General features: G+C 57.2%; 1 protein-coding gene across 1 annotated transcript; it reads left to right on the top strand.

Annotated features, from left to right (window-relative positions):
• Positions 1-3,127: 3,127 nt before the first annotated feature.
• On the top strand, positions 3,128-10,878 carry LOC113994710 (leucine-rich repeat-containing protein 37A2-like). Its single transcript, XM_039384042.1, has 13 exons — positions 3,128-3,339; positions 3,589-3,660; positions 4,062-4,133; positions 4,308-4,379; positions 4,581-4,661; positions 4,929-5,000; positions 5,619-5,693; positions 6,111-6,232; positions 7,359-8,848; positions 8,954-9,043; positions 9,374-9,438; positions 10,209-10,507; positions 10,629-10,878. Exons 1-12 carry the CDS (start codon positions 3,146-3,148, stop codon positions 10,483-10,485), a joined length of 2,682 nt encoding a protein of 893 aa, XP_039239976.1. The 5' UTR covers positions 3,128-3,145; the 3' UTR covers positions 10,486-10,507; positions 10,629-10,878.
• The last annotated feature ends 1,524 nt before the right edge of the window (positions 10,879-12,402 follow it).

Raw genomic sequence — 12,402 nt, 5'->3', positions numbered from 1 at the left:
CAGCATCCACACCCCCAGCTCAGCAGGGTTCAGCCTGCTTGGGGGAACCTTGTCCTGGCCTCCTTCCCGACTCTCCACAGCAAAGCGTTCCTCTCCTGCCTTCTGCCATGCAGCAATGGGATTAGGAGAGCTCCGGGAACTTTCCAGGGTGTGCCCAAGCTCAGCGAAGCCGAGTTGCTGTTCCTTCAATACATCAGGGATGTCCTTGTTGCCAAGGAAAAAGCATTCTGGAAGAAGACACATTAGGAAGAAGTCAAGTGACGGAGAGAAGCCTTTCAAGAAAGTGACCCAGACATCAGGAGGAATTTCTGCATGGAAGGGCTGTTCAGGCATTGGCATGGGCTACCCAGGGAGTGGGAGTCCCCATCCCTGGAGGTGGTCAGAGAAGGCCTGGACGTGGCACTCAGTGCTCCGTTGTAGCTGACAAGGTTGTGGTTGGTCCTGAAGCTCAAGCACAAACAAAGAGCACAAGGAGAGAGGCAGCCAGGATTGGGTTGGACATAAACAGCTTTTCGATGAGGTGTTGGGCTCTGTGAAAGCCCAGGGAGCTGAACAGAGCCGTGGAACAGAGTGGGAGCTCTTGGTGGCCCTGGGAACCCCATGCGACATTGGAATTCAGAAATGTATAAGAACTGAGAGTATGTACAAGATAGAAACTCCCTTTAGCTGAGCCAAGTGATTGAAGGAAACAATGAGGAGGGGAACTGAGGCCCCCAGCCAGGCAACACCCAGTTCCTTTTTAAGCAGGTGCATTTTGGCAAAATGATGAGCGATGCATCTCAGAGCCGATTAAAGACTGCCTGATTACTACAACTCACAAATTGAGTCCTAGAAGTTTCTTTGATGTGCTGCTTTTAGGCAACCCTGGCACAGGAGGGAAATGTTCAAGAGTGCCACCTGGAATGTGTTTGGGTGAGGGCATTTTCTGCTGCTCAGTGCCTCCTGTCTCATTCCTCCAGGCAGCCTCGTCCCTCCCTGCAGCTCTGGAGGACTTTGTGACTCCCGAGCTGCTGCAGGGCAAAAAGGGCTTCCGAGGTGAGAGGATTTCTGACACCAGCTGGACACTGACACTGCCTGAGGGGCCGGTGTCATCGAGCATGGCTATCATCTCAGAGAGGGTTAAGGCACAACCTTGTGAGACAGCTTTGTTCAATGTGGCTCTGAATAGCCTTCCCATAGTTGTCAGGGTGTGTGAGAGAGGAAACAGAGACGTGAGGAGGAATTTCTGCATGGCGAGGGTGGTCAGTCCTTGGCATGGGCTGCCCAGGGAGTGGTGGAGTCCCCATTGCCGGGGTGTTCAAGAAAGGCCTGGAGGTGGCAGTCAGGGCTCCGGTGTAGCTGACAAGGTGTTGGCCGGTCCCAGGTTGGCCTGGATGGTGTTGGCGGCGTTTTCCCCCGTCCGTGGTGCTGTGCCCCTGTGCCTGGAGCCCGCCGTGCCCAAGCGCTGCCCGAGCCGGCCCGGCCCGACCCGGTTGCCCGCGCTTTTGTGCTGAGGGCGGGGGGGGGGCGGCTCCCGGGGCCGCCGCGCTGAGGCGGAGCTGCCTCTGAGGCGCAGCTGCGGCGCTTCCCTGCCGAGGCCGCGGCGCCTCTGCTGGCGCTGCTGGGGGGCTTCTGGGCTTTGGCCGCCGTTCCCAAAGCTCCCCTCGGCTTCTTTGGGGCGGGGGTCCCTCCCGGGGCCGCCGCGCTCAGGCGGAGCTGCCGCCTCTCATGGTCCCAACGCTTCCCGCCCTGCGGGGCTGCGGCTCCCTCAGCCTCTCCTGGCGGGAATGTCGAGCTTTCCCCGGTTTTCCAAAGCTCCCCTCGGTCTCCCAGAGCACTCGTGTGGTGGGTTAACCCCGGCTCGATGGCGGGTGCCCTCCAAAGCCCCTCTCTCACCACCCTGCGCAACTGGACAGGGCAGAGAAAATACAGGGAAAGGTTCCTGAGTTGAGGACAGGGAGAGATCACTCAGCGATTGCCGTCATGGGCAAAACAGGCTCAGCTTGGGGATAGTAATTCAATGTATTGCCAACAAAATCAGAGGGGCATAATGAGGAGTAAAATAAATCTTAAAAACACCTTCCATCACCGCTCCCTCCCTCCCGGGCTCTGCCTCCTCCGCGCCAGCGGCGCAGAGAGACGGGAATGGGGGACACGGTCAGTTCATCCCACCTTGTTCGGCCACTGCTCAGGGACAGGAGCCAGAGTCCTTTCCCTGCTCCAGCACAGGCTTCCCACAGTTCACAGCCTCCTTCAGGCATCCACCTGCTGCAGCGTGGGCTCCTCCACAGGCTGCAGGTGGATCTCTGCACCCCCATGGTCCTCCCTGGGCTGCAGGGGCACAGCTGCCTCAGCAGGGTCTTCACTATGGGCTGCAGGGGAATCTCAGCTCCAGAGCCCGGAGCACCTCCTGCCCCTGCTTCTCCTCTGACCTTGGGGTCTGCAGAGCTGTTCCCCTCACAGATTCTCACTTGACTCTGGCTGCAATTACATCTGTGCAATAACTTTTTTTCCCTTCTTAAGGATGTTATCCCAGAGGCATTACCTCCATTTCAGATTGGCTCAGCCTTGGACAGAGACATGTCCGCCCTGGAGCTGGCTGGCATTGGATCAGCTGGACATGGGGGAAGCTTCCTGCAGCTTCTCACAGAAGCCACCCCTGTAGCCTCTCCTCCGCTACCAAAACCTGCCCACGCAAACCCAATCCAAATGAGAATGGCTTCACACTGACTGAGAACAGGGTTAGATCGTGTATTGGGGGAGAATTCTTCCCTGTGAGAGTGCTGAGGCACCAGCACAGATTGCCCAGAGAAGCTGTGGCTCCCCCATCCTGTCCTTGAAGTGTTCAAGGCCAGACTGGACAGGACTTGGAGCAAAGTGCTCTAGTGAAAAGTGCCTCTGCCCATGGAAGGGGCAGGGGAGACTGGATGAGCCTTAAGGCCCCTTCCAAGCCAATCCATTCCAGGATTCCATGGGTTTATGGCTCTGTGTCAGAGTCATTTGGTGACAGGCTCGCCTGAACTCCAGTCGAGCTGTGAGCTCTGATGCCACCACTGTGACAAGAGCATCCCCACTGTGACATCAGCATCCCCACTGTGACACGAACACCACCAAGGCAAGCCCTTCTTTCTGCATCCCAGCCGACTCCAGCCAGTCGTGGTTCGCCATGGACTTGTTGACACGTGTCGTGCGTGCTCTGCTCCTGCTGGCCCTGCTGCTGGCAGTGACTCCCTGCCCAGGAGAGTCCAAGGAGCTGTGCCCGCACCCCTGCCGCTGCCAGAGGCGTGGACTGCTGGACTGCCGCCACGCCGGCCTGGCCACCGTGCCCCCGGCCACCCGCCGACGGGCCCTCACCGTCCTGTGAGTCCTGCCTGCCCCACACCCCCCTCCAGCTTCCCCTGCTCGCCTTCTTAGTGCTGGAAAGCCCAGCCGGGACAGCCGGCAGAGTCACTGCCAGGAGACACGGTGCCTTTGGGGGGTTGTGCTGCACTGGGAGGGTGAAGCCAGGCTGGCCAAGCCGTGCCTTCTCCAGGGAAATCCCACTTCCAGCTCAGCAGCCAAATGGGCAGGGGAAGGGCTTTTCCTCAGGGGTCTGTTGTTCCTTTGCAGAGATTTCACTGGCAACTCGATTGCTACTTTGGATGAACAAACATGGAAGGAATACCCCTGGACTGAGACTCTGTAAGTGCCAGGCAGCATTTCAAATGCCCGCAGTTGGGGTGTTTTCCATCCTTTGGTCTGGTTTTGAAGCAGCAGCACCACAGAACTCCTTCCCAAGTGAAGTCAAAGTTGGGCTGCTCCGCACGGAGGGCTGTGACTCCCCAGGCCTTCCCAGGATGCCAAGAAATGCCGTGAGCTGTGTGCCAGGCACGGGACCGTCCCCGTGGCTGTTTGCCCAGGGATCAGGCTCCGCTCAGCTCCAGCCAGCCAGGAGCAAGGGCCTGCTGGCCATGAGTGGGGACCATCCCTGCAGGGACCCCAAGAGTTGCTTCAGGAAAGCTGCCGCAGGGTATTTTCCCAGGAACATGCCATTGCCTGCGGTGGAGCGGCTGCTCTACCATTGTCCGTTTGTGTCATTGCAGAGTCCTCAGGGACAATGAGCTGCAGGCAGTGAAGAGCCATTCCCTGGAGGGGCTGTTCCTGCTGAAGCACCTGTAAGCACTGGCCCCTGCCCACCATGCCGGGCTACTGCCTCCCCCTCCCTTGGGGCCCTGCTGCTCAGCCCAGCCCTGGGCAAGTGGCCTTTGTCCTCCCGGCTTCCAGCCTGCAAATGCAAGTCAAAAGGACAGTGCCCATGGAGTGAACATTTTGTCTTCTCATTGCAACAGGGACTTGTCTGGCAATAGGATCCTGCTGATTGAGGAAGGTGCTTTTGAGCCACTGCCTTTCTTGAGGCTTCTGTGAGTCAGGAAGTTTCTTTGTGGTGTCTTTAGTGAAATCTTTCTGTTTAGAACCCTTTCTGTGTTAGAAAATGCTCCTGTTTTCAGCACAGTCACTACATGTCCCCTGGTAAAAGCACATTTCCTCCAAAGGGATCCTCCTTTGCCCCAGCATCCTGTAGGACAGACCCGATTGATTTCTGTCATCTTCTCTTTCCCCAGAAACCTCAGTGGGAATGGCCTCACACAGATCCACAGCAGCACTTTCCAGGCATGGCACGGGATGCAGTTTCTAGAGGAGCTGTAAGTGGGACAAGGTCCAAAGGCCCATCAGAGCCAGACCCCGCAGGGACACTGGGGCAGAGCTGCTCTGCCCTGTGTAAAGTACTGAATCCCACTGTGGATGTCAGCCAGGGAGCACCAGGAGTCTGCAGCCGGAAAGCCCCTTTCCCTCGACCTGCTTCTCTTCTCCAGGGCTTCCTTGAACCAGCCAGGCCATCCCCACCTGCCCTGACCCACAGAGCTCACGTCCTTCCCATCACCCCTCACAGCTCTCTGCTGCTTTTTCAGGATCCTAAGCCACAACCCCCTGACCGTGATTGCTGACACAGCATTCTTCAAGCTGCCTTCAGTCAACTATCTGTAAGTATTGACTCCTCTGGAGCAGATCAGCAGAGATCTTTGTGTCTCTCCAGTGGCCTGTTCTCTGGAAGCAGAGATCCAGGAGCAAATCTCCCTCTTCTCCCAGCCTCTTTGTGCTGGAGGCACAACTGTCCCCGGCACTGGCAGAACAAGTCCAATCAGTTGTGGTGTGTCCCCAGCTGCAAAGCACCCAAGCAGCTGGGACAGAAACTTTCAGAAACGAGAGACCTTCCAGGTCTGGGGCCACAGAGTGGCCAGAGGGCTCTGGGAATACTCCAGTCCTGTCTGAGCACTGGTGGCAGCAGTTCGGGGCTCCTGCCTCCTTCAGGGACTGGAGCTGCCCCCAGGGAAGAGCAGGAGGGTTTGGAGCTGGAGAATCCTTTCTGTTGGCATCTGTCTGCCCCGAGAGCTGCAGGGTCCCCTCCTGATTGCCAGGCCATGGTTTGGAGCAGGGCAAAGCAGAAGGCCGGTCGGGTCTTGAATGGCTTGTCTTTGATTAGGCAGAAGTGGATCCCTCTGCCAGCACCCCCACGCTCCTCGGGGGCCTGGGCTTGCTCTCAGAGCAGAGCTGTGGGAATGTCACCTGAAAATTGAATGTGGTCTTTGAAATGCTCGCAGGGACCTGAGTGCAACTCAAGTGACTCCGCAGACGTTGCTGCTGCTCCTGCAGACAACAGTGCACTTGGAAACCCTGTGAGTAGCTGGGACTGAGGGCCAGCCACCAGCAGAGCCTCAGTGCTGAGACAGGGGGTCTGCCTGGGAAACAAATCCCTCTGCCTCTAAATCACAACAACCCCAGGAAGCTTTAGGGTTCCTGTTGACTTCCTGGAACCTCCCAACCTCACCAGCTCCAAGGCAGAATTTCAAAGGGGGGTTTAGATCACGGCGGGTCTGTTTCTCTCTCTCAAATGTTTTTTTGGGACCAGTTCCACTTTCAAAGGAAAAATCACGTTTTTGGTGTTTTGGGATTCACGTGAGGGAAGTTTTCCAGAGCTGTGGCAGACATGGAAGCACATCCCCCAGGCCTTATCTGTGTGTTGGCCCCCATGGCCTCAGAGACATGGATTGGGACGCTGGGTTTTCCTCCAGTCAATAACCTCTTGTCTTTAGCAAACTGCCCAAGGATGTGGCCTGCTGCCTCTGCCAGGAGCATGCCAGCACCGAGACCCCGTGCAGGACCATCCAGTTCCTCTGTGAGAACCTGTGCAGCAGCAGCAGTGCCCAGTGTGCTGGTAGGTGTCCTGCTGAGCTTGGGGTAGCCCTCAAATGTGCCCAGTTGCCTCCAGCTTGAGGAGATGCTGCAGCACGGCCCCGTTTTGGGGCAATTCCTGATCTCCCCTTGGAGAAGACTTGGAACAAGCACGGGTTGGAAAGTTCCTGGTCATTCCACATATCTGGTGGGTCAAATACTGTCTGGATAAGAAAGAGCTCTCTGGGCTAAACAAACACAGGAGCTTCCAACCCACCCTGTGCATGTGGCCAAGGAAAGCAGGCCTGCCCTGTGCCCTTCCCAGCCACTGCTTCTAACCCCCAATTTCCCCTGAGAACCTCCTGAGCCTTTCCAGTGCCACCATAGCTTGGCCAGTCACAGCTCAGGGGCCAGAGGGGTCCCAGACCCAGCACACGTGTGGCCAAAGGGTGCAGCAGTGTTTGTGCTGCTCTGGCACGGTGACGTGGGCCCCAACCTGCCCCAAACCCACCCTGGGAAGCCCAAGACCCAGAAGGAGCGTGGATGCCCCTCAACAGGCTCTGCAGGCTCTGTGTCACCTCCCTGCCCATGTGCAGGAGAGAGGGCAGGAGCCCCCATGTGCTTTGCAGGGCATTAGATGAACACCAAACACTGTTAGTGCCTCAGCAGCCTCTGGGCTGATCTTCAGTCTGGGCTCTCTCTCTCTTCACTGGCTCCTGCAGAGTCTCGGGGTGACCAACCACCCCACCCAGCCATTGCCCCAGCCCAGGCACAGCCTGCAGCTCCTGCTCCACGTGAATTCCACAACCCCATGCCAGGCTTGATTCTGCTTGCCAGGCTCACTCGGACTTTCAAAGCTTTCTGGGGAATTTAGAAACCAGCACTGGCTCACATTGAGCTGTGGGAGAGTCTCCGACAGCAAACCCATTTCCCTGGGATGTTTCCCTCCCATCCAAACAGAGCCCTGGGAGACACCAGAAAAGAAACCTCTCCTGTTCTGCCCTGAGGGGACAATCAGAGTGATTTAAGGAGTCTTCTCCCCTCCCCAACACATCCACCACTCCCCTCACCCACTCCCTTGTCTCAGAGAGGAGCTCCTGCTGCTCGGGGGAAACCTCTGCCCCTGTGTTTGTGCCGAGTTGCTGATCTGCTGTCTTGGTGTTCTCCAGCTCACACAGGTCCTGTGGCACAGACACAGGGAGAAGTTATGGAAGTGAAGCCCTCCGGAAAAGCAAAGAGCAGCCCAGTATTGAACCTCAGGGCCAAGCAGCCTTCGCTGGGAGACCATGGAACCATAACTCTTGGGGTTGCCCTGACCCTGAGCAGCACTGAGGGGGATGTCAGCAGCCTCAAGGATTCCAGATCAGATTCATATCCCCCTGAGCACCTCTCCAGGCAGGAAGGCAAAACAGCTGATGATGAGCTGATGGTCGAGGTCAAGAATAATCTGCACAAGGCTAAAAGCATCAGGACTGTGAAAAGCATCGTCTCACGCCAGCCCCAGCCTGTCAGGGAGAAGGATGTGGAGGAAAAGTCAATCACAGTCTGGGAACGAAAGCAGAAGGGCTCCCATTTGAACTGGCAGGCATTAAACCCCTGGGATGAAGCTGGTGGGTTAAACCCCACTGAGGACGACTCTGGACACCACAAAGTATCCACACTGCCTTCAAAACAGTCCCCTTCGCACTCCACAGCAAAGGGACGTCGTTTCTCCAGGTCTGTCAATATTCAGGACTACTACAATGCTGTGGAACAGACTCAGAACACCATTGGGATGGAGGATGTGGAGGATAGAGAAGAGGAGGTGGAAGCCCCATCTTCAAAGCAGAATTATGGCTGGACTCAGAAACAGCACAATAAGAAGGCCAGCCAGCAAAAGCAGATGGAGTCCCATTTGAACTGGCAGGCATTAAACCCTTGGGATGGAGCTGGTGGGTTAAACCCCACTGATGAAGACTCTGTCTCTGGACACCACAAAGGTGTGGATGTAGCTCCATCTCCAATACGGAAATACATTTGGAAAAAGAAAGAGCACAAGAAGACCAACAGCCAGTATTGGGTTGGCCAAAATCCGCTTTTCTACCAGGTGTTGGGCCCTGCCAAAGCCCAGGGAGAGCCCACAGGCAGAGAAAGCAAAGCCCAGCAGGGTCTAAACAGGAACCTGGATTTTCTGTCTGACCCGCTGGTTAACAACGGCCCCGCTGCAATCAGCAGGGTAGAGGACAGGGCTGAAGGAGAGCCTTCCTCTCGGGGTGGGCACTTCCCCCTCCTGCCTGACACCAGGGAGACAGCCTGGAAGCAAGAAGAGGAAGGCTCCAGGCTCCTCAACAAGCCAGGTAGCCCTGAGGGCCCAGACGTTTTGCCGGTTCCCGGAGAGGACTTTGAAACCACGGTCGATCGTTCCCTGCGCTTGCTGGTGCCGGACGAAGGCCTGCGGATGTTCCTGGCCCACATGGAGCGAGCCCTGAGGACGGACTGCAGCCTGCCCGGGCTGCAGCTGGCCTGTGCCAAGATGGTCTCCAAGACTGGGCTGCTTCTAAATCTCCTCAGCAAGAGACAAGAGAGCGAGGGAGCCTCTGCTTTCACGAGACAGTGTCCTGTGGAAAAGAACATCTCCAGACACACAGCCTTGGAGGAGGGCAAGGAACACACAGGGCAGGTAGGAGAGCTGCTGGGCACTGCTGGATGTGTCCTTCAGGGCAATGGGGAATGGAAGGAGCAACCCTCTCTCCCCTGCTGATCTTGTCTCCTTTCCTCACTCCAGAAACGACGATCCAGGGACAAAGAAATATCGTTTGTGGTACTCCTGTCTGCCGTCACCACTGTTTTTGTGATGCTGAAGTGTGTCCTCCATGTAAGCTAATAACTCCTTTGACAGACAGCTCTCAGTCAAGCCCTGTAGCTGCAGAGCCCAGCTGAGGAGCCCCGTGCACGTGCCGGGTAGCACAGGAGATGTTTGGCCAACCCTGGAGCTTGTGGCAGCATCCACACCCCCAGCTCAGCAGGGTTCAGCCTGCTTGGGGGAACCTTGTCCTGGCATCCTTCCCGACTCTCCACAGTTTTGCTTTGCTCTCCTGCCTTCAGCCATGCAGCAATGGCGTTAGGAGAGCTTTTGCCCTCTCTTGTTTTGCAAAGTATGGCAAGAAAACTCTGGTGTTACATGTCTCCCTTTCTCCTTCCCCAGTTGTGCTTCGGATCTTGTGCAGATTGTTTCCAACCCCGACATAGTAGGAAATCATTGCTGAGAAGGTAATTACTCTCTGCTCATGCCACTGCTGTGCCACCAACAGTCTTTACTCTGAAGAGCAACTCATCCCCAGGCCCCCCAGCCATGCGGGAGCCGCTGCCAAAGACTCCCCTGCCTGTGTTTAAAACACGTTGCTTTTGGGAGAGACCCAGCAAAGGAGCCCAGAGTGGGAGCGATGGGCACACATGTCAGAGCACATCCCAACCAGCCCTTCTCTGCACCGCTGCTGGGGTGGGGGTCGGGCTCGGGGGGGTCCCCCATTGCTGCCACCACAAGGAAATCCCTCTCTGCTCCAGTTCCCAGCAAGACTCTCCTCTGGGGACGGCTCTGCCCTATTTCTCCCTGCCCTCCTCCCCAGAGAGGCTTTTAAAGAACTTGCTCCCATCCTTTCCAGATGCCTTTCCCACCCAGGGCTCATTCCCAGCCACGCCAGCCAGCGCTGTCCCTTCTGGGGCTCCCCAAATTCCTCAGGCTCTGCTGAAACACCTGCCAGAAGCAGGGAGAGGTGCTGGCACTGCTGCTGCCCTCCCTGGCCAAACCTCCCTGTTCATGGACTGGGAGCAGGGAATTCTGTGGAGATGATGCCCAAAAGCCTTTTTTCCCCCATCTCCCTTGCAAACTCCAATGGTTTGCCCTGCTGGAAATGTCACTTCCCGACTCCTCCAGTGGCTGCTTCCCCGACAGGGCAGGGCACACAGAGCCTTTCTGCCCTCAACCACCATCAACAGCTGCCTTCACTTTTGATCCTTATTTTCCCTTTGGATTTCTTCAGGTTCTTTGAGAAACTTCAGTGGAGAGGGAGGAAGAAGGAGTACAGCGAGGGAGAGGCTGTAGAGCAGGGAAGGGCAGGGAGCACATTCCAGTGCTGCCCCTCTGCCCACACTGCCTGCTCATCCTCACCTCTCCCAGTCATTCCTCTTCATGGCACTTTCCAGACAATGCCCAAGCTCAGCGAAGCTGAGTTGCTCTTTGTTCAGTACATCATGGATGTCCTTGATGCCAAGGAAAAAGCATTCCGGAAAGCGATACAACATAAAGAAGGCCCGTGAGGGAGAGAAGACTTTCAAGGAGGTGAGGAGGAAGGAAGAGCAATGGCAGTGCTTGTTCTCTAACTCCTGTTCCAGTCCAGGAACTGCCCAGGCTTTCCTTGGATGCTATTTCCTTGACTGTTATTTCCTTGCTCTTGCTGCAGAGGGAAGCCCAAAGCAGCCCAGGGAAGCAGCCACAGTGGGGCAGTGCCGGCAGCCCAGGACGAGGTGCCTGTGCCCAGTCACTGCAGTGCACCCCCAGAGCCGGCGCACTTATCCCTCCCCACAGAGGAGGCTGTGGGCACCCAAAAGAAGGCATCAAGCCCTCAGTCTCTTCTTCATCCTCTGTGCCAATGTTTCCCCCTGCATCCAATAAAAAATGGAGATTCTCCTTTTTCCTCCTCTGTTTGTTGATGTCTTTGTAAAAGCTTTTTCTGTTCTCTCTTACAGCAGTGGCCAAATTAAGTTCGAGCTGGGGCTTTTGCCTTTCTAACTTTCTCCCTGCATAACTTGGTGACATCCTCACTGTTCTCCTGCGTTGCTGCCCCTTCTTCCAAAGCTGTAAATTCTGTGTTTTCCCTCAGTCCCAGCCAAAGCTCCCTCCTCAGCTGCTGTGCTTCCCTGTGAGCTTGTCCTCTGGCACATGGGCACAACCTGTTCCTGCCTGTGCCCTAAGGTTTCCTTCTTGGAGAATGTCCAGTCTTCCTGGACTCCTTTGGCCCTCAGGGCAGCGTCCCAGGGGACCCTCTCAACCAGCGTGGGTGGATTGATTCACCCTGGGGAACTCCTCAGACCTGGACAGACCTTCATCCACAGCATCACTGTCCCAGCCCTCAAGGTGCAAAACCACCTCCTGGGAAGGGGAGACCGGCTGGGAGGGGATTTGCTGCTGCCCCAAGCAGGGACTTGTTTCCATTCCTGGCATCCCTTTGCCCTGCTCCCTCACACCCGCCTGGCTCCCAGGCTGACGGTTGGAGACTTTTCACTCCTGATGCCACTGCACACCCTTGGGAGCTGAACTGAGCGGTGGAAACGGAGAGGGAGCTCTTGGTGGACAGGGGAACCCCTGGGAGAGGAGGGAAATGTTCAGGAGCCACAATTGGGAAGTTTTTGGGCGATGGTATTTCTCACCACTCAGTGCCTCCTGTCTCACTCCTCCAGGCAGCCTCGTCCCTCCCTGCAGCTCTGGAGGACTTTGTGACTCCCAAGCTGCTGCAGGGCAAAAAGGGCTTCCGAGGTGAGAGGATTTCTGACACCAGCTGGACACTGACCCTGCCTGAGGGGCTGGTGTCATCGAGCATGGCCATCATCTCAGAGAGGGTTAAGGCACAACCTTGTGAGACAGCTTTGTTCAATGTGGCTCTGAATAGCCTTCCCATAGTTGTCAGGGTGTGTGAGAGAGCAAACAGAGACCTGAGGAGGAATTTCTGCATGGCGAGGGTGGTCAGTCCTTGGCATGGGCTGCCCAGGGAGTGGTGGAGTCCCCATTGCCGGGGTGTTCAAGAAAGGCCTGGAGGTGGCACTCAGGGCTCCGGTGTAGCTGACAAGGTGTTGGCCGGTCCCAGGTTGGCCTGGATGGTGTTGGCGGCGTTTTCCCCCCTCCGTGGTGCTGTGCCCCTGGGCCTGGAGCCCGCCGTGCCCAAGCGCTGCCCGAGCCGGCCCGGCCCGACCCGGTTGCCCGCGCTTTTGTGCTGAGGGCGGGGGGGGGGCGGCTCCCGGGGCCGCCGCGCTGAGGCGGAGCTGCCTCTGAGGCGCAGCTGCGGCGCTTCCCTGCCGAGGCCGCGGCGCCTCTGCTGGCGCTGCTGGGGGGCTTTTGGGCTTTGGCCGCCGTTCCCAAAGCTCCCCTCGGCTTCTTTGGACGGGGGTCCCTCCCGGGGCCGCCGCGCTCAGGCGGAGCTGCCGCCTCTCATGGTCCCAACGCTTCCCGCCCTGCGGGGC

The sequence above is a fragment of the Pipra filicauda genome, unplaced genomic scaffold, assembly GCF_003945595.2.
Source record: "Pipra filicauda isolate LSUMZ 115617 unplaced genomic scaffold, ASM394559v2 scaffold336_size1087642_pilon, whole genome shotgun sequence".
NCBI lineage: Eukaryota > Metazoa > Chordata > Aves > Passeriformes > Pipridae > Pipra > Pipra filicauda.
Note: the sequence above shows the minus strand (reverse complement) of the source record. Positions and strands in the feature narration are given on the sequence as shown.

Excerpts from the sequence above, each read along its gene's own strand:
- LOC113994710 (XM_039384042.1), top strand. The coding sequence starts at position 3,146 with ATGGACTTGTTGACACGTGTCGTGCGTGCTCTGCTCCTGCTGGCCCTG. Across the intron at positions 6,233-7,358 it reads CAGCAGTGCCCAGTGTGCTG|CTCACACAGGTCCTGTGGCA; the intron begins GTAGGTGTCCTG and ends GGTGTTCTCCAG. Across the intron at positions 9,439-10,208 it reads AGGAAATCATTGCTGAGAAG|GTTCTTTGAGAAACTTCAGT; the intron begins GTAATTACTCTC and ends GGATTTCTTCAG.